General features: G+C 33.9%; 1 protein-coding gene across 7 annotated transcripts; it reads right to left on the bottom strand.

Moving 5' to 3' along the window:
• Positions 1-1,530: 1,530 nt before the first annotated feature.
• Positions 1,531-6,671, bottom strand: LOC110739785 (cyclin-dependent kinase G-2-like). 7 transcript variants are annotated; one of them, XM_021920260.1, is made up of 7 exons: positions 4,936-6,671; positions 4,690-4,825; positions 4,505-4,593; positions 4,284-4,395; positions 3,155-4,174; positions 2,131-2,589; positions 1,531-1,964 (listed from the first exon to the last, which is right to left on the bottom strand). In XM_021920260.1, exons 1-5 carry the CDS (start codon positions 6,153-6,155, stop codon positions 4,061-4,063), a joined length of 1,671 nt encoding a protein of 556 aa, XP_021775952.1. In that variant the 5' UTR covers positions 6,156-6,671; the 3' UTR covers positions 1,531-1,964; positions 2,131-2,589; positions 3,155-4,060. The 7 variants fall into 7 exon arrangements, with proteins under 7 accessions (XP_021775952.1, XP_021775951.1, XP_021775953.1 ...); XM_021920259.1 differs by having other exon boundaries at positions 1,531-2,589; positions 3,155-3,231; positions 3,506-4,174; XM_021920261.1 differs by having other exon boundaries at positions 1,531-2,589; positions 3,155-3,231; positions 3,511-4,174.
• Positions 6,672-21,452: the final 14,781 nt, after the last annotated feature.

Genomic DNA, 21,452 nt, shown 5'->3' with positions numbered 1-21,452 from the left:
TGCTACAAGCTCTGCCATCATACAGAGGAAACTACTCTTCATGTAATCCGTGATTGCAAGGCTGCTAGGGAGGTTTGGAGGCAAGTGGGGGGGGGGGGGGGCGCTGCAAATGCTACTGATTTCCGCTCAGGTTCTCTCAAACAATGGATAGTTAGGAACATCAAAATCCAAAGCCGCAATGACATGTCTCCAGAAATTTGGCCGACCTATTTTGCAACTACTATTTGGTGGATTTGGAGGTTGCGGAATGCCATAGCTTTCGATCGAACTCAAGACATGCATGTTGATGTTAGACAATTTCTTTTGTCCCGCTTTGGAGAGTGCTTGGTGATCATCCATTGGCTTCTAATCATAGCCTGCAACCTCGTGTTGAAACCCTCATCAAATGGATGGCGCCTCCTATGGGTTGTTATTCTTTAAACTCGGATGGTGCCTCTAAGGGTACCCCGGGTTCAGCAGGTGGGGAGGTTTAATATTCTAGGCGTTCATGCCATGGAAGGAATGCTAATCGTTGAAGAGTAAAGCAATTTTCTTAAAAAATATTATGACATGGAGTGGTGGATGGTGGGGGTGGTTGTTCGGTGGGGTTGGGTGTTCGATGGTGGTGGATATTCTGTGGGTGGTAGGGTAACAAGATAGAGAGTTTAAAGGAGGTGAAAGTGAAATAGGTTAAATTTATAAGAGGGGCATGTTTGTAAAGTCGTGTTAAAATACGGACATTACCGGGTAAATACCGGGCATAGTTTTGCAATTCACTTGTCTAGAGCCGCTTTAAAGTCAACACATACTCTACCATACGCTTTAAGAAAAACAGTGTTTGCTGGTCTCAAGTGATTAAAACTCTTTGATAAATCCTTCTAATTACCCACCCACATCCACAAACCCATCCAATTTGGGGTATTCATTATTTGGAGAAAAACCAAAGTCCAATTCATTATTTGGAGTATTTAAAAGGATGGATTAGACAGATTGAAAGATCTTATATTCAATTTGAATTGAATAGAAAAGGTTTGGATCCATATAAACTAAACAAAACCACTTAAATTTAATTACACACTTCATCTGTTCTAAATTAGATATTACAATTCTTTTTATTAAGTTAACTAATGCAAAAATTCAAACAAAACATCTTTAATTACACTATTGTAAAAACTAATAAAAATTGAATTTTATTAAGTAATCTAAGATTTTACATGACTTTTTTAAATCTAAAAATCACAAATCTGAAAAAAGAAACAGAACATGAACTCATAGATACATGAAAAGCAATTATCCGTCTCAACTTGTTTGGATAACTTAAGAGAGAACATTCTATCACCGCCCACTCCGCTTTTATATTCGACTTCAATTTGGATTAGGAAAGAGCAGGTGCTGAGATTTGATGGTGTTAAGCCCTGTTTGCCTAGCATTTTTATTAGTAAATCCAACTCGTGCAGTTTTCAGCATAAAAGTTCTGACAGCTGGGCATTACAATTTGTCAACTTTATTGCAAATTCTATCAGACCTAAACTAGCAACCCAAGCTGGCAAGGAAATATAACCTGAGAGCTTTATGCTGTTAAGCATATAAACAAAAATGCACTGTATACGACAAATATTAACTCGTCAAACTGATCAACAAATATACCAAATTAGTAAGACTATTATCCACATAATCTCATTTCCAGAGCTAATTTTACAGCTTGAAATTTACAATCGTGTCAACAGACCAAAATGTGACAGCATGAATTAATTATTTTTACGCAAGCTGATTTTCTTTTCTCCCGCGCCACATTCTTCCACAATAATCTCCACACCAATCAGAAAAGGTAAACACTGATGAGAAATTCCCACTAGAATTTTAATTAGATAGCAGAAACTTTGGCTTCCTAGTGTCTGCACACTTGTAAGTTGTAACAATAGTGCATCAAAACATTGCTTGAACCACAAGAAGAATCATCCTCTCAATCAATCTACCAAAATACACTGAAGGACAATGCCCGAAAGTAAGCCAGGTGAAATTCAAAGAAAAATTATCCTCACTTTAATTCACTTACTCCGAAAGACATACATACTAACTTCTTCAGAATGTTGTAATTAATATAATTAAGAGGAAAAAAAGTATTCACCCCAGAGAAGAGGCTGGCCTAACCTTAGTACGTAAAGAAGTTACAGTTTGTACTGGTAAAGCATTACAGAGTCTCTTTGATGTAACAAGCTGTTCAAGTGTCACGGCCAAAACTTCTGAATCTCGCTCATGACCTCTTTGATGTTATCAACCAAAAAAACAGGAAACGAAAAAAGCAAAACCACTAAAACTAAATAAATAATCGCAAGTTAAACATAGATACAGTACTCCCTCAGTTTACCATAAATGAAGTACAAAGCTCCAGCTGATCCTGTGTTTGTCTATCTCTTGTGAAGCTCACACATCCAGGGGAAATAGGATCAAATAATCAAATTCATGCAAGGAAAGCCAGCTAAGAGCAGAAGACAGACCATGCATTAAACATATCAGCCCAACTCCAACGAATAATGCTGAACGGCAGACGGTTACCTGGAATTGACTACGAACCTAGAGTGAAGAATCGCCAGTTCAATATCAACTCTTCTGTTTCGATCAAACACAAAGGAGAAAAGACCAAAGAAGGCAAAAAAAAGGATTATTAATGTCCAAACAAGCTGCCACAAACATCTGCCTGCTGTACATTTTTCTCTATTAATAAATCAAATAACAAGTTCAAAAAAAACATAATAATCAGTAAATTACAGATGGTCAACTATTATGGATGGAGCCCTGTACTATATTTGTAGCACACGGTTTTAGATTATTACATTGCAATATATAATGCCAACACCTGACATATCGTATGAGGTGCTAATGATCTAGGAAGCAGTAGTCGGCAACAAATGTAATGATAGCTAATGTGGAAGATAGCTTATGTACAGAAAATACAAAATCTTATGGAAAAATTAGATATAGATCACATCAATGCTGCTCAAGTATAGGCGCCCTTAAAGGGTTAAACGTTTACATGCGCTTAAACCTTGGAAGAATGTAGGCAAAGATGAAAACCAGAAACATAAACAACATGCCAGCACAACAGTTTCACAAAGCAACTTCAAACATGGCAGTATTGCACTGCCACATCTGCAATCCATTATCAAGTAAATACCTGAAAAGCTTGAAACATATCTCCTTTATTTGAGGCATGAGGTTAACAGTTTCCAGTGCCCATTTAATGCAGCAATTCTTGCAAAAATAAGCGCATGTCGAACATTAAGAACAAGTCAAGATGACAGAAAGATCATAAATAAATTTTTATGGTACTCCATAGCCAGTCTATAAATTAAGGAAGAATGTACATGAAAATACTGGAATATTTACAAGTTTCTTCAAATCTCCACCAATTAGTGTATGAGATAAAAGCAAAATTGATCAAAGAATACTCAAAACAATGATGACCAAGGAACAATTGAAATGAGGAAAGAAAAAGCTCACGAAGAAATGAACTGCTACTGCACACCTTACATGTTCATGCAGGTGCCTGAAACATATTTTTTTTCTTTTGAGTTCAGACATGCAGCTCCTTTTCAATTACAAAGTCTGCTCCATCACTATGGCTAATTATGTCCAACCTCCAAAACGGGCTCAGATCTGTAAGAGCACAGGACACAATGGTAGTAAATCCTATTCAGGAAGGTAATATCAGTCAAAAAAAATCTGCTACTTCCTGTATTCATATACGAAACAACCAATTCAACATCATAGCAGTACATCTGCACATCATAGCCAACATTTGCTGCAAACCCCACAGCAACGTGCCCTGACTGTATCTGTAAAAACACAACAGAGACACAGGAAGTAATAGATCCCAGAAACAATAATGCATATTTCACTTCCCCTTCACTGCATGTTCCAAATCTGTCCAACCCCAGCTTGCCACCCCTCCAATAGACAGTCATTCAACCAGCCTCAAAAAAACCAGCCATAGATGCCTAATACTGCCAGGTGAGGTCCACAGAGACATGATAAGAGAACCCACTATGATCAATGATAAGACAATGTCAAGCATCAAGCCTTATCTTGCCAGAACTACCTTGTCTGCTGGGAAAGAAGGCATGAACTCTTTAGAGTTGGGAAGAGGAACCTCTTGGAACCAGGGATGGCTGAGGGCCTCTTTTGCTGTTATCCTCTGCAAAAACAAAAGGAACAGAACTCAAATTAGAACAATTTAAGATCTCAAAACAAGAACATATAAATAAAACTAGAGCATCCTGTGAGTATTTTGAAAGCAGACATACCATTTCAGGGTCATAGGTCAATAACCGGCTCAGCAAGTCAAGCCCAGAATCAGAAAGTGCTGGAGAGCCTGTAAAAGAAGCACGAGGGAACTTCTTATGTAATTGATTATACCTGAAACCAGAATAAAGATAACATAGTTAGAACTTAGGAGCAACATCTTAAACAAGGAAACTGCCATAAGAGTACAACTAAATGAAACAGTATGACAGCATATACTCACGGTTGTTGAACAAAGTTGGCTTTGATCCCAGGCAATTGAGAATACTTCGGCCAAATTTTGTCATTAGGCGTGCCCAGTGTTCTGAATATCTGCAATATAGCCATAAACAAATTAAATAATCAAGCACTCAAAAGAGAAGACTACCTATTGAAAGATGGCAAAATAAAAGGAACATATATGCCTACCTTGTCAAGCTGCTCTAACTCAGTTTTTCCATCAAATAATGGTTTATTGGTCAGCAATTCAGCCATTATGCAACCCACTGACCACAAATCCACAGCTGTTGAGTACTCCTTAGCTCCTAGAAGAAGTTCAGGAGCCCTGCAAACACAACAAAACACAATCACATACAATTAGCAGACTAAAGTAAAGCACCAAACAAAATACATCATTATTTCAGAAGAGGGAAAAATAAAGAGCAGCAACTCTACCTGTACCAAAGAGTAACCACCAGTGAAGTATAAGGCTTCAACGGGCTACCATACTGGCGTGCCATTCCAAAATCACATATTTTCAGCTCGCCCAAATTATTTAACAAGAGATTTGATGTCTTTAAATCTCTATGAAGAACCCAATTATCATGAAGATAACTAACACCCTCCAAAAGTTGAAGCATCAAGCACTTCACTTCACTCTGCCTAAAATGTTGCTTCCTTGCCTGCATCAGCGCCTTAAGATCATGCTCCACATAGTCCATCACCATGTAAATGTTATCAAAGCCCTCGGCGCTTTCATCCACCACCACTTCTCGCACATTTACAATTGAAGGGTGGTTTAAGGACATAAGAGTATTAATTTCCCTCAAATAATACACTGGGAAACCCTCTCTTTGATTTCCCAACTTCATCTTCTTCAACGCAACCATCTCACCACTCTCCTTGTCCTTTGCTTTGTATACAATACCATAGCTACCCTCACTAATTTTACCAAGTTTTTCGTAATCAAACACAGTTCTACAACCTTGCAGCATATTTCTCCTTCCTTGCCCGGCAACTCCAGCCTCAATGTCCTCATCATCACTCACATCAATCTCCATCAATTCATCACCCTCCAATTCGCTTTCCGAACATTCACCTTCACTATAGTATCTCCGCACACATCCTCCATCAGACCCAGAAGACCTACCTCCAGAACAATCAGAACTCTCTTTTTGGGTAACCCCACTCTCAGGACTCGACCTTCTTCCCTTCGACTCGTCCCCTTTAAAAACAACTCCACCCTTCTCTTCGCTCCTATCGTCCCCTTTAAAAACAACTCCACCCTTCTCTTCGCTCCTACCCTCCTCCAGGTCATCATCATTCGCCCAACGAGACATCATGATATTAGGCGCACGAGAAAAGTCCTCTTCGTCAAGCTGTCCCGGCTCCTGATCATCATCAAGGTTCATAACAGGAGAGCACTTCCTCCTCTTCTGAAGAGGGGAAAGCACAATCCCGTCATCAAATTCCATGGCTTCGTTACATCTATCACGGCTATCATCCTCAAACACACCCCTCTTTCCACCCACATATTCCAAATCTCCATAAACTTCAGAATTAGACCTAACCTTAGCCCCAAAATCAAAAACACCATGAGCATGAACCCCAGAGGTTTTTCTTGAAACATGAGAAAGATCTAAACTCCTTGACACATTGATTCTACCAGCCGCCATAATATCAGCACACACAAAAATTACCTCAATTAACGAGAAAAAGAAAAACAATTGAAGGATCAGAAATCCCTAAACCTAATTCTCAACACTGAGAAATTTTTTAGAACCCTAAACAACGAAATCGTTCAATTACAGACGATTAAAATCCAAAATCAATGATATCACAATGAAATTGATGAAGAACAAAGGGTATGTAGCCTTAGAATTCCCAGATCTGGGAGAAATCGATGTTAAATAAAAATCGATGGCAAAACCCTAGAAAATCGCAGCGGTTTTCCTCAATTTGAACAAGAATTATTAGACAGAAATCAAAGGTAGCCGAAGATCTTACCAAACAACGATGAAAGAGATTATCAGATGAAATCGCAAGAGCCACCAAATTGGAAATCGCAAGAGTAATCGTCGACGATAAGATGAGGAGAGAGAAAGTGCGAAGGAAAGAAAGAACAAAAGTCGTTGACGCTACTTAACCCAGCAAAACAACGAGTCGTAAACGAATATTCGAGAGAAATTTCGTGACGGATGCCCTTTTTATATTCCTCTTTATATTTTCTTAGGTCGGCGGAAGGAAATTAGCCGGTTTTCAAAAATAAAAACGAGTTTTTTTTTAATTATCCTAAAATAATACTCTCCCTATTCGCAATAATTGGAATATTATACAAGTACACAAAGTTTTAAGAAAATTAATGTTCCATAAGATACACGGAATATAAATTAAACTAGTATTTAGCCTATGCGATGTACAAGTTAATCTTGTTGGTTTAATAGAAAGTATATTGTTTTTCAATTAAAGAATTTTATTAGTGTGTTTAAATTGTTCTTAGGCTTTTTTTAAATCAAAACATATGTAAATATATATTATATTGCATTTTGTTAGTAACATAAAATACTACGTAAATGTAATGCGAGATTTTCTAATCCAAAATAAAAATACATCATATTATATGTAAGAAATACAAATTGCATCAAGCAAAAAAAAAAACCCGTCTACTAATACTTGTAGGTTTAAGCCAAACCCAACTTATATGTGATGGAAAACATTAGCTAGCCTACCTACATATGGATGCATTAAATAATAAATTGATAAATACAAAATAATTTATAATAAAATCATTAAACAATAATCAAACACTAATACTTGTGATTAAGGTTTTTATTATTTATTTTATTTTAGTTAATATCAAGAAACACTATTCTTTCAAAAAAGAAACGGTATGAGAGTACAATGAAAATAAAATTATTTGTACAAAACCAATCATATGAAATTCTTATTAAATACTTTCAATTGTCTCTTCACAAAATTGATATATTGTAGTTTCCATCCAAATACATTGTTCTTTTGTTGAATATTGAATTTTTCATCTGCAAACACATAAAATCACCAAATAAATCAAATCAACATTACTTACAAGAAATAGAAAAGAAAATCAAAATTGATTATTAAAGAGAAAATATATAGTGGAGTAGAATGTAAATTTAGAAAAAGATTTTACCAAAAAAAAAAAAGGAAAAAAAACTCAATAAAGAGTCTAGCTTTTGTCCAACCGAACATTTTGAACATTAAAAATAGGTACTCGTAATTTTGTTATATAATGAAAGTATAATGTAGCATCAAGGAAAGAATACAAATAACTACTTTGCCACATGAAAAACATCATGTTAGCAATAAATGGAAATAACAATTTAAAAACGTAACTAAAATTAGATCACAAAAAAAAAACTGTTTTGCAAAATCTAGTTCAAATTTACAAAAACAGTACTAAAAACACAATAAACAAAAATCATAGACAAAAATGAAGTAAAAAATAAATAAATTTAAATTGAGATCTTAAAAAATGAAAAGAAAATATATATAGCAAAATAGCAAAAAAAATTTGAAAATAGAATTATAAAAACTCTATATTTAAATATTGTAAAAGAAAATTAATTATACAAAACTTTTAAGAAATCCAAACAAAATACTGATACACAATTCTTCTTAAAAAAACGATTAAACACCAATCACCTAAAAATCCAAAAACAAATTTCAGAAAAAAAATAGAAAAATATTAAAACCCTACATAAACTTAATAAAAATCGAGATCTGAAAAAAAAAAGTGAAAATTTTAAAAATATTAAAATTCATAGAAAAAAATTATCTTTGAACATTGAAAAAGGAAAAAAATACAAAGTTTTATAAAAACCTAGACAAAATTCAAAGCGCAATTTGTTAAAAAAAGATTATTTACCAAAGCAACAAAAAAGTGAAAAGAAATTTGAAAAAAAAAAATGAATTATAAATAAAGTTGAGAAAACATACGTTTGATTGCTCCCATAAATTCAATACCCCTATTATATTTTGAAGTTTGTATATATACATCTTGATAATAATTTTTTTTTTTATTACTTAATACAAATTGTAGATTTAGGATGAAAGAGAGAAATGGTAGAGTTAGGGTAAATGGAGATAGCGTAAAAATTTAGAGAGGGGAAGATAAACTAATATTAATTTTTTAGTGTGATTGAAAATTTATATATATAAACAAATTTAGTGAAACCCAAGAGACACAAATGAAAATTGATGTCTCTTTTTGAGGGGATTGAATCATTTAGGAGTTTTTTTTTTTAATTTGGTTTTATTTTATTTTATCTTATTTTATTTTTTTACACTTTAGTTGAAACAAAAGAGAGAAAACAAACAAAAAAAATAAAAATAAAGCAAAAGTCATAAACGCATGAAGAGGACAAGTGTCCTTTAAATTTCCTGTTTTAAAAGATTAGTATACATTTGTAAATTCGGTCGGAAGAGATATTTTATTGAATTTTCGTTATATATATATATATATATATATATATATTTAACATTTTGATCCAATAAATTATTTTCTTGAATAGGCATGGTTAGGGGATTGGGATGAAAGAGATGTAGAAGAGATATTTCATTGAATTTCTATTTTAATATATATATATATATATATATATATTTGAAAACAATTATTTAAAAAATTATTTAAAACAGGAAAAACAAGAAGAGGACAAGTATCCCTCCAACATCCTGTTTTTGACTCGTAATAGATTTTTTTATAATTCATTTATAATTGTTGGTAGTTATTGTCAAAAAATCCACATAAATGAACCCTTTATTACTAATTGTCAAAATCTAGTAGGAAAAAAAACAAAGATAATTCAACAATTAGTAATAAAGGGTTCATTTATGTGGATTTTTTGACAATAACTACCAACAATTATTGGTGTTTTAGTAATAACCCCAACAATTTTTTATTTTTTTGGAATTTTACCACCTACTATTTTCTTAAACATTAAAACTTCCCACCAGATTGGAAAAAAAAAACATATTTCTAAATTGTACCTTGATTAGCACAGAACATACCGAAACTTCACAAAAACGACAACATTGGAGGGGGACCAAGGTTTGGAGGATTTTTCTATCAAGCTCAGCGCGAATTAGAGATATTTCAAGGTAAAACGACTATTTTTATTGACAATGGTAAACCCTATAAACCGTACAACTATAATTGCAACCATTATTGAAGTCTAAATTGAAAAAAAAATAACCCCCCTCCCAACAAAATGATTAAAAAAATCCCCATAATTATTTCACAAAATGTTGATTAAATTCGACCCATAACCAAATTCCCAAATTAAAAACCCTAAACCCTAATTTCAATTGAAAACCCCCAAATTATATTAAGTAGTCAAGCCCAGTAATTAAACAAAATACCTTTCTCCGTGGAATCATTGGAGTGTTTTTGAAACCTTAGATTTTGTTTTTGTAAAATCAATTTCAAGTTTTACCCCCAATTAGAAATGAAATGGCAGAAGAAAAAGTGAAATAGTGAGAAGAAGGAAGAAAGAAAGGGGAAAATGATGAAGACCGTTAGTGGGGCCCAATGTGACGTCACTTTAGAGTGTTTGGTCGGTCTGGTGGGAAGTTCTAGTATTTTGGAAAACTATAGGTGGTAAATTTCAATGAGAAAAACTGTTGGTGATTATTACTAAAACGAGAACAATTGTACTGTTGGTGGACATTGTCAAAAATTTTATTCAGGAATGTGATTTGAATATTATTTTAAAAAAAAATTCAGTTGCATTAATGGCCGGTATAAAATTAAGGAATGTGATTTCAATATTATTTGAAGTCATTTGCATTTCTTTTATTCAATTTTATTCCCTTTTACTTTTTTATAATGTTATTTTATTAATTAAGGCAAAATCTAACAAACGATTCGGGGGCGTTGGATAAGATAACTAAGAGTAGAAATATATAATAAAAATGAACACTAATTTCACCGATCGATGCGTATTTTATCATACATACCCAAATTAAATACCACCTAAAGAAGTATTTTAAATGCTTATCTAATGCCCCAAGGGTGTTCGTTAGCAAGATTCTTTTATTAATTGAAAAATCAATGAATAATGCTCCACATAACTTATACTTTGTAAGAGAAGTAGACTAATTTTTTTTTTATCTCCCATAAAGAATACAAAAAACTAAAATTATCTTGTTATACCATCCGCTCTAGTAGTTACACAATTTAATACCTGTTTTACCCGTCGCATTCACCAAATCTATATACACAATAATAACCATATATCTTATCCACCTATCTATATTTTCCTAAGCTAAGCATTGTACCAAATACTATTACATAATACTCACATAGCCAACAAATGATTCAATAACAACACAAATATATAGGCCAAGTATGAATATTAATTAATAATTTAGGAATAAAAGATATGTATTAAGATTAATAAGAATAAAATACATAATTCATCCACTAATTACACACAAAATAAATGTGAAAATTTAATGATTATAGAAATGAGAATATTATTTATAAAATTTCATTAGATATCTATGTTATTAAAAGAAATATTTTAAAATTGTACCGAATTTAAATTTTTCTAGGAATATATTTTTAACTATTTTTTAGAAAAAAATACAATAGATATATTTTTTAATCTGAGTTAATTTAATCTTACTTTAGTTTCGTATATTCATAATTTTGAAACTCTATACTAATCTAAAATTATATTAGATATATATTCTAAAATTACATTAGATATGTTGATAGTGATTATATAAAGTGTGTAAAAATATTTGTTGAAATTATAGAAACAGAAGTAACCAATTCATAGATTTATACCCGAACCCGAACTTACCCGACCCAACCCAAAGTGGAGTTGACCCGAACGTGACCTAATACGTACTCGTGTCGACTGCACTCGACTCGAAATTGATTCAATACCCGAAGTAACCCTATTCAAAACCCGAAGTGAACCAACCTAATTTTAACTCGAATTGATTGACCCGAACAAACCCGATACCCCAAGTGACCCAATTCGATACCCGAAGTTACCTGACTAGATTTTGACCCGAAGAGACATGATATATGAAGTGACCCGAACGATAATTACCTTATACCCGAAATGACCTAAACCAAAAATAAATTGGTTCCTAAAATGATTTAATGGAATTAGGGCTAATTATTTGACCCAAGCGGACACTCATCGAAAATAGTCTAAAGCAAATCGATTTGTTTTTTTTTCCCTTATCTTTTATTTGAAATTAATTGTATAAGGTGCACGTTTTGAATATTCCCTTCATGTTGTTTTTTCCATTTGAATTACTATAATAAATTGGTGAAAGATTGAAAATTAACGAACTTACTACAAAATCTCAGAATAATAGTTGTGACCATAATATTTATAAAAGACTTAGGTCCTATTCTTTTGAGCTTTTGAGTGGAGTAGAGCAAAGCAGAGCAAATGTCAATACTCAGTAAATGTCTATAGGGCAGAGTAGGTGTCTATAAGGCAGAGTAGATTATTAATACTCAACAGAGCTGCTCAAAAGAACAGGGCCTTACTTAAACTAAAAAGGGTATTTTTTTTTTTTCACTTTTTAAAAATCTTATAAGTAGATGTTTTAATTTATAAATTAATATAAAATGCAAATTAAGACATTACAAATTAGTCTAAGTACTTGTAAGTTGTAAACTTATAACATTGTAAATAAGCAGGGAAAAAAAAAGTAATATAACAAAGTAAAGTTATAATTATTATTATAAAATTTCTACATCGACATACATGTGCAGTTAAAAATTAAAATGATGCTGAAAATCGACCCGATCCAAAGTGACCTTACGAACTTGACCCAACAATTGGACCTAAATATTGAACTGACCCGAAGTGACCCGACCCAAACTTGACCCGATAATTGGACCTGAATTGACCCGAAGTGTTGACCCCTAACTGACCCAACATGAATTCAACCCAAAGTATTGACCAGAACTCGACCCGATTATCTATTGACTCGAAACTCAAATGATCCGACCCGATTATTTGTTGATCCAGAATTAATCCGACCCGAAGGACCCATTTGCCAGGTCTACCGGACCCCACCCCATTAATACATTCTCTGTCATTACATTATAATAACTCAATTGCCATAAATAATAATACGATATTATCTTTAAATCTTTAATCGTTATTATTGTGCTTTGTTATTTGTCATATCCACTATCATTACTTAAATGCACATCACAATTAATAATAGTACGGAGTATCAATTCATTATTCACAAAACTATATTATCCTATATGCATATATTTATGCAAAAACTATACTACCATAATACACAAAAAAGTGTAGAGTGAGTTAGGAATTTACCAAGGAAAAACCATGGATTTGGGAACAACCCATCATTATCCATTTATCCGACTACCGGGTGACTGGAAGCCGATGAGTACGAGCTATGGTATCCGAAGGGGTGGATGTAAGAGGAAGGTACAGCGATGTTGCGAATATCGTGTCTAAGGACGCCTTGCAATTTAATTTGTCGTTGAGTTACAAAGGGAGTTTAATTAGGAGCCATATTAAGCATGCTATGGAGTGTAGGAAGGAGGCTAAGGCAAAGTATAATTGCAGGGCATCACAGGGGTTCGATCCTATGACTAGGATGATCAGGGAAGGTGACTGGGTGTGTGCTGTACCACCACCTGCTGTTGCTGATTGAAGGTTGAGATTACGGTTCCGGTTGAGAGAAAGGTGGTCATTAATGCTCTTAATTCTGGGGCTAAAGTCTTTATGGTATGCATTTCATCAGATCACAGTTTTTAGCCAACAATTTATATGAATTTTAATCTTACTTTTGATTCATCATTTATTTTGAAGAATTATAAAAGTTTTTTGCATGATAGTATATATTATCATAGAAGTAAATAACTAACACCTTGATTTTTCTTTATGGCAAAAACATAGTGACTACACAATCATATTTGTACGACTTGGCCCCTTAGTTATTGGAATAACCTACACACTACAGACGAAGATTACCCTAAAATATTGAAAGATCAAAGAAAAGCGAAAAAAACATAATTGATCAGGATTATAAATGCCTAAAAAAGCTTCAAATAGCCAAAAAAAAAAAATAAAAAATTGCCAAATAAATTCTGTTACACACCCTCCATTCATCTATCTAATAATTGTTAGATTTACAATCAGATTTGCATTCGCAAGGGAGTGGACTGACAATCAAACTCCCAGTTGTGAAATTGTTTACAGGTAAGAACCCAACTGTTATGTTTTGACACACGAGTTTGATACCACATACGTCAAAATATTGTTTAAGTGGACTTACGTAGTGACCTTGAGCTTTTAGAGCAAACTGTACAACTTGAAGGTGATTATCCTCCTTGATCCGCATTCCAAATTGCAGCTGTTGTCGGTAGTCATGTACAAGAAAAGCTTCGAGTGATGTAGATGAAAGAAACTCGTCTCGGTGATACTCTAATGAGACTTGCATTAGGGCGAAATATATTAAGCCTTCATCCTCGTTAATTATTGTGAGAGTAAAGTCCAAATCAGCTGTTACATATTTACTGTTATTATACTTTCATGGAAGACACTACAACAGAATCAACTTGAAACTTTGGAACAGAAGTAGAATCATTATCAACGATCATAATAAATAAGAGAAAGAGAATGCTATTAAATCTTCATTAGAGTTGCAGAATCTTATAAATTTGTCGTCGCGGCTGCTATTGGTGTCGTTGTTGTTGGGTTGCATTTTTCTTGTTGAATAGTGGACAAAAAACAGAAAAAAATAAATAAATAACTACTATAAATTTCAATTGACATGTAATACTCGGTAGAAACAACTAACATTATTAATACAACTCGTTTTCCAATTCAAATAACATAGATATTTTTCCAACCGAATTAATTAGGCGGCTCAGATAAAAATTCTTATGGCGGTCCTTCAAACTAATAAGGTCGAGATTAAAACTAATTATAGTAACTATAATTTTCTTGTAGTCATTGAGTAGTCTAGTTACTACTTTCTAATACTACCACATTCAATCAGTTATAACCAATTGGTTGTTGTTACAGTGGTGATTGAGACTGCAATTGATAGGGAGGACCCGTGTTCAATCCCCTACAGCAATAATTAAAAGGGGACTAAAACCTAACCATCCAGAACTGATTCGAATCCGGATAAGCTCAAAAGGTGAACCAGGTGATGAAACACCAAAAAAAAAAAAAAAAAAAAAAAAAAAAAAAAAAAATTCAATCAGTTACAGAACTTGAAAAATTATTCCAACAAATTAAAGGGTTCGTCCATCCTAACATTTACAGGGTTTCATCCTAACAAATTTGATTCAATTATTACATAATTTGGAAAAAAAATATCTAATTTTATAATAATTGTTGACTTTTCAGAATTAATAATTAATAATTATTATTTTAAAATAATTATTATTTTTTAAATGATTTAAATATATACTAATCTTTGTTTTAAATAAAAATCTATACTAATCTATTAAAAAGCGTTAACCCTTTAGAAGAAACGTTATTGTTTAATTATCTAGGCTAATTGTCAATTATGTTCTAATTTTGCACACAAATTAATAATCCCTATCTTTTTTAAAGTTTAACCAAATGCTTATGAGTAGTGTTATGCCAACTATATCCCTAAAAATAATGTCTATTTACTTATATACCCCCACGACCCCATTTATGTATACGAATTAAGTGTGTAACATTTTTTCCTTTTTTTTTTGCCTTTTTATTCGTACCTTTTAAAAAGTTTGAGATAACTCTTATAAATAGTGTTTGAACAATTATACCCTTTAAAATGTTTATCTACTTATTTGTTTAATGTTAGTTGACTCTTTTTTTTATTGAACTCTTAAAAATAGTGTGATATACTCCTAAAATTTTTTATTTACATATTTTTCCTCATAAATATTACCAACTACGTACTAATGTTGTGACATAAAATCAAATTGAAAAAAATTTCAAGATATGGCTAGTTATGCGCGTGCATCGCCCGCGTTAGCCACCCTAATATAATGCAAAAGTATTGAAGACACATATTATGTACAAACTATTAAATGCCTTTAAAAATTAGCAGTTGTACAACTTAGAAAAATAGTAACGTAATTATTATTTTTTTTTTAAAAAAGTAGAACTAGCTTTCTGGCCATGCAATGCATAGGTTATTTATAGAGAACTGCATGTAGAAATGAGTGAGGAAATATCATTAAGTCATTAGGGGTATAATGTGTAGTCGGGCATATAATTAAAGATATTAAATTGTTGGAACTTTAATTGAAAATGTGGCTTAAATAAAAGTGGAGGGGCTAAAATTAAAGAGAGAAAAGGAAAAAGTTGAATTGAAGAGGGGATCGAGATGAAGATGAAGTATGCATGGAAGATGAAGTAGTTTAATAAAAAATAAAGAAAAATAGTGTAATAAAAAATTAATAATGTAATAAGACATGTGGCACTTGGGTTAGAGAAGAAGATAGAGAAGTGTAATAGGATGGGGACATGTGTCTTTCCTGATTAGAATTTTTAAATAATAAGTATAGATTACATTATTGCTAACGTGGCATTATGAGATTGCTAACCTCTCATTTACCAACCTTTTAGAAATTAAACTAGTTTTTGGCCCCGGGCCATTGTTTATATACTTCGTATATAAAAAAAAATAGAACCTTCGTTTCTTATTATTTGTTAAAAAAATTATAGAACCTTCTTATTATTTGTCACAAATGAAATTTTTTATGTGTCAAATAATACCCCTTTGTTGCAAATTATAAGAAACAGAGATACTAATAGAATAAAGTGAAATATAATAATAATAATTATTATAAAAAAAAAAAAAACCATTTGTCATAAACAATTTGAAGTAACTATTTTATATCACTTTATTTTACTTGTTAAAGGGGATTTTATTCTTGAGTAGTAATAAGAAATTCCTTGAAAATAAACATATTTTATGGTTGAAAGAAAAAACTTTTAAAATTGCTATGCATTTTTGGGTTACATTTTTTAAATATCTATAACCTATATGAATTATCAATGTGTAAATGAAAGAAATGAAATTAATTTTGTAATCATGTTGTTGTTAAAATATACACATATAAGGTGACAATTAAAATTTCATAATTTATGAACACAAATAACTCTTCTAATATAATTTTATTATCATAATATATGTCATTAGAGTGGAAGTTAAAGTTTAACTTCAATGAGTATGAAGTCATGATTTCAAATATTAATGTTAACAAATTTATTTTTAGTACGTGAAGAAACATAGGTGATCGCTCGGTAATAGTATGACATAGCGTCATATCATTTGTTAAGCACACTATAAGAATTAGGTCGAATTCAGACGGACAGGTTCAGATGGACACGTAATTCCGTCGGAAAAATCAGAATTTTCGGCGGATTTATTCTCTGTCGGATATTCCGACGAATTCAAAAATTCCGTTGAAAAGCCCCTGTCGGAAAATTATTCCGTCGGAAAATATGTACTTTCCGACGGAGTTTTCTGTCAGAACATTAAATTTCCGACGGAATTTATATCCGTCGGAATTTTTCGATGGAATTTTCGTCGGAATCTAATTTAAAAAAAAAAAGAAAAAAAAAACAAACCTTAAACAGCCAACCCCCCTTCATTTCCGCCTCTTCTTTCCCCTTTCTCATTCTCTTTCACTCTCCTCTCCTCTTCTCTTCTCTTTCCTTTTCTTCTCGATCTCTCTTTCACTCCTCCTCCCTCCTCTTTCTCGGTCTTCTTCTCCTCTCCCCTCCTCTTTCTCTTCTTTCTCTCCGTCCTCCCCTTCTCTTCCCGTCCACCACCAACATCAAGCACCGTCAACAACAACTACGCTACAACGTCCTCCTCTTCTCTCTCTGTCCACCACCAACATCAATCACAACAACAACGGCGCAACACCACCAACAACGGCGCAACAACAACAAAGTCGACAACCACCGTTGCGAGCCACCAACTCTCAAGGTTTTTGTTTTGTAGATCTAGTTTTAATTTAGGTTAGATTGTAGATCTAGTTAATTTTTTATGTAATTGTAATGTTACTATCTAAATTTTATTAGATAATTGTATATCTATATATTTCCTTTAATTTTTGTTGTTTAATTATCGTTTTTTTTTAATTCTTTTTATGAAATTTTGATTAAATATGTAGATCTACTGGTTTTGATTTTTTTTTTTGTGGTATTTTTCGATTTTGTTGTGTTAATTTTCATATTTTTAGGCTAATTTTCGTTTTTTTAGGGTTAATTTTCGATTTTTTGCTTTTTTTTTTGCTAAGTTTCTTTTTTTTGGGGTTAATTTTTGGTGTGGTGGTGTCGGTGGTGGTGTGTGAACGTGGGATAGGCGCTGGTGTGGCCGTGTGGGTGTGGTGGAGAGTGAGTTGGTGGTTGGGGTCGGTGTGTAGTGGGGTCTGGTTGGGTGGGCTGGTGGTTCTGGGGTGGGGGCTGGTGGTGGTGCAGTTTTTTTTTAATAGGATTTTCCGACGGTCGGAAAATGTCTTCCGACAGAAAAATTCCTTCAGAAAACTGGTTCCGACGGAATTTCCATTGGAAAAGGTCTTTTTTCCTACAAAAACTCTTCCGACAACCGCTATCGACAGAATTCCCGTCGGAAACGGGTTTTCCGACGAAAAACGGAGTGTTTTCGATGGAAAAATTCTGTCGAAAATTTCCTGTTTTCTAGTAGTGGCAACATTAACATGTGGCGAGGTTATAATCCTTGTCATTGAGATTTAATATATTACGAAGTATATAGATAGATATAGAATAGATATAGATGTCTTTCATATGGTCTACTATTATACTTTTATTTAGACGTTGCACGTTTAATTAATGATATAATATTAGAGTGATCACCTCATTAATACATTAATTATAACACCGTCATTACATCAATAATAACTCAATTGCAACCATATACTATTGCTTGTCAGTAGCAAACACGTTTATGTATAATAATGAATAACCTTAATTATAAATACGTTGAGCTATCAAAAGTTGACCTGATAGATCCAAAAAATATTAACCTGAACCCGATCATGACCCGACTCGTTTGAACCCAAAAAAATGGTGATGACCTAAACTTAATATGACCCAACCTAAAATTAACCCAAACCTGAGTTAACCTTAGAATTCAAAATCCTGAATCCAAACATGACTCGACCGAATTTAACTCATAATTTATTGACTTGACCGAACCTAACTTAAACTAACCTAACCTGTTTTGACTTGTTGAAACTCAAATTCAACACAACCTATAATTGACATGATTTTATACCGACTTGACCAGAATTCAAATCGATCATTACTGACCCAACCTAAATTCAACTTGGTCTGTAACTAACACGTTCGATATTTAGCTCGACTCGTATTCAACCCATTCAATAGGTTACCGGTCATTTGGGATCAAATGAGGCTAAATCCCCCCAAAGTTCAAATTATTAAATAATAACTAATAGACGAGATTAATAAAAGTGAATCGACAACCAATTTTTCCTCATATTAACTATAATACGGAGCAATAGAAACAACAACAATAACAACAACAATAATCGGGTTTTTCTTGGTTACCTCTAGGGTTTCTCCTATGGGAGGGGTTTTCCTAACCTCCATTGCTAGGTTTTTTCTGTTTTTTTTTTTTTAAGGTTTTTCTTCTCTCTTCTCTCTTCTCTCTTTTCCCTTTTCTCTTCATCTCTACTATCTCTTTCTCTCAGTTGTGAATTTTTTTTGGGGCTTCCACTGGTGTTCTTACCGGTGGTAAGCCCCACAAACCTTTTAATTGCTTTCAATAAATAGATCTCATCCTTGAGATGATGATGTTTCTCTTGTGTTTATTTTCTTTTTGTGGTTGTATGGCGAGAATTGAAGATCTAGGGTTTCATATTCTCCAAAAGAATCCAGAGGACCACATGAGTATTTTCACTCAAACGACTACGCATCAGTGGATTTCAAGCCGAATTAGAGCTAACTCGCATATTGTATTGCTTCAGATGAAGTTTTTTATTAAGACAATTATTGATCGAATCTGCGATATTATTGTTTTAAGTTGTTATTTATTTGTGTTGGTATTCTTGATATCTTACGAATTATATGTAAGTGCCGTTTGGCTATATTTTATTTATGAAATTCCTTTTCTTCTTGTCAAAAAAAAAAAAGCAACAACAACAACAATTATACAATAATATTAAATTAGATTAGATTAGGAGAACTGAAACAAGAAAGTTTGACTTCCTAAGAACTAGGTTTTTTGATTAATTTGAAGAACTAAGTATTTGATTACAGAGTGATAAAAAAGAGAGAAAGAGAGATTGAAGAAGAAGAAGAAGATGATGAGAGGGAAGATTTAGGAGAAGAAGATGGGATAACGTTGTTCGTGACACCCTTGTTGATATTTGTTTTCGGTCGGGGAATTCTGCAAGAAAGGAGGTTAACGTTGGGTTGAATGGAGGGAACGACGAGGCTCTTCGACCAGTAAATGTGTTGCTTTATTCCTGGGATAGAGGCCTTGATGTATGTGTTGACTTGGCGGGGTCTTCTCCTTTGACACAATCTAGGTTGTTTGACTTCGTTCCTGGTCGTGTTGTGTCGGTTGCGGCTTAGCGGAAGGGGGACAAGTATGGGGCGCATTGCAGGGCTATTGGCTATGGTTTTCTTCCTTTCTCCATTTCTTCATTGGGGGAATTAGTGAAGGATGTAGTTGCGTTGCTGAAGCGGGTTTAGGCGTTCGCTAGGACTTAGGATATTGGTGCTCGTGCAGCTGCTCAGATCTTCAACAGGATCGGGTTCGCTATAGTTAGAGGAGTGGGGGCCCAGATTGTATCTCGGCTCCCCACTAATTTCTTGTAAATCGATTAACTTTGTAGGATTTTGTTATTTTTATATAATCGTTTGGTTGAATTGAGGCTCGTGGTGGTCATGTTGGGCTCTCTATGTTGCTGGTGGATTTCCAGAATGCCTTTAATTTGGTTGACCGTACGGCTTTGTTGCGTGAGGTTCGTCTCCGTTGTCAAGCAATCTCGCGTTGGGTGGAATTCTATTACTCTTCTCCAGCCAGGCTGTTTTATGGGGAGCATACCTTATGGTCATGTCAAAGAGTGCAATAGGGTGATCCTCTTGGCCCTTTGCTTTTTTACTTTGGTTCTCCATCCGTTGGTGTGCCGAATCAGGGATTTTTTTGACTTGTGTTTGCAAGCTTATTATTTGGATGACGACACTATTATTAGTGACACCTTGGTGGTAGGAAAGGTTATGGAGTTGATAATGGCAGAGGGACCTCGTCTCGGCCTCCATGTCAACTGATTAGGGGATTTTTCCCCACCAATCACCATCTGACAAGTGGACCAATCAGGTTCCGCCATGTGTCCGTCACATGGGCCAATAGGAGCCTGCCACGTGTCAAGCAATGATCCGTCCACTATGGACCAATTACGACACGACACGTGTCCTTCCCATGACACCTGGGATAACCGGTCACCTAGGCCCAACTTCCGAGGGAAGCCCAATCAGCCCAAGGTTAACCTAAACCTAGATTGGCACGTTTCCCGAGGTTATAAATACCTCCCTTAATCCTCATTAAGGGGGATTACGCAAAAAACGCAGATTACACACATTAAACACTCTCACCTAGAGAGACCCAATCACTTTAATTTCCGCATTAATTACTCCTTAATCAAGTACTAACTTGACCGTCGGAGGCGGATCTCCAATCATCCGGAGCATCCGTTTGTTTTGCAGGTACAGGCGCAAGGATACCAGTCCCGGAATTGTAACTCTCCCGCAGGACATCAGAAAACCCCGAAACATCTTGGCGCCGTCTGTGGGGAGAGTACTTCTGAGATGGCATCCACGTTTGTACCGACTCCTGAAGAGAGACGTCCCCTGGACGACCCTCTAGTTCAGTCGGACCACGATACTGAGAATGAATTTGAAGTTGAAGCTCACACAACT

Source organism: Chenopodium quinoa, unplaced genomic scaffold, assembly GCF_001683475.1.
Source record: "Chenopodium quinoa cultivar QQ74 unplaced genomic scaffold, ASM168347v1, whole genome shotgun sequence".
Lineage (NCBI taxonomy): Eukaryota > Viridiplantae > Streptophyta > Magnoliopsida > Caryophyllales > Amaranthaceae > Chenopodium > Chenopodium quinoa.
This window is presented reverse-complemented; position numbering and strand designations above follow the sequence as displayed.

Bases quoted from the DNA above. Each gene is read 5' to 3' on its own strand.
- LOC110739785 (XM_021920260.1), bottom strand. From the start codon at position 6,155: ATGGCGGCTGGTAGAATCAATGTGTCAAGGAGTTTAGATCTTTCTCAT. The intron at 4,826-4,935 runs GTAGAGTTGCTG...TTGTGTTTGCAG, and splicing joins GTGGTTACTCTTTGGTACAG to GGCTCCTGAACTTCTTCTAG. The intron at 4,396-4,504 runs GTGAGTATATGC...TTCTGGTTTCAG, and splicing joins GCCAACTTTGTTCAACAACC to GTATAATCAATTACATAAGA.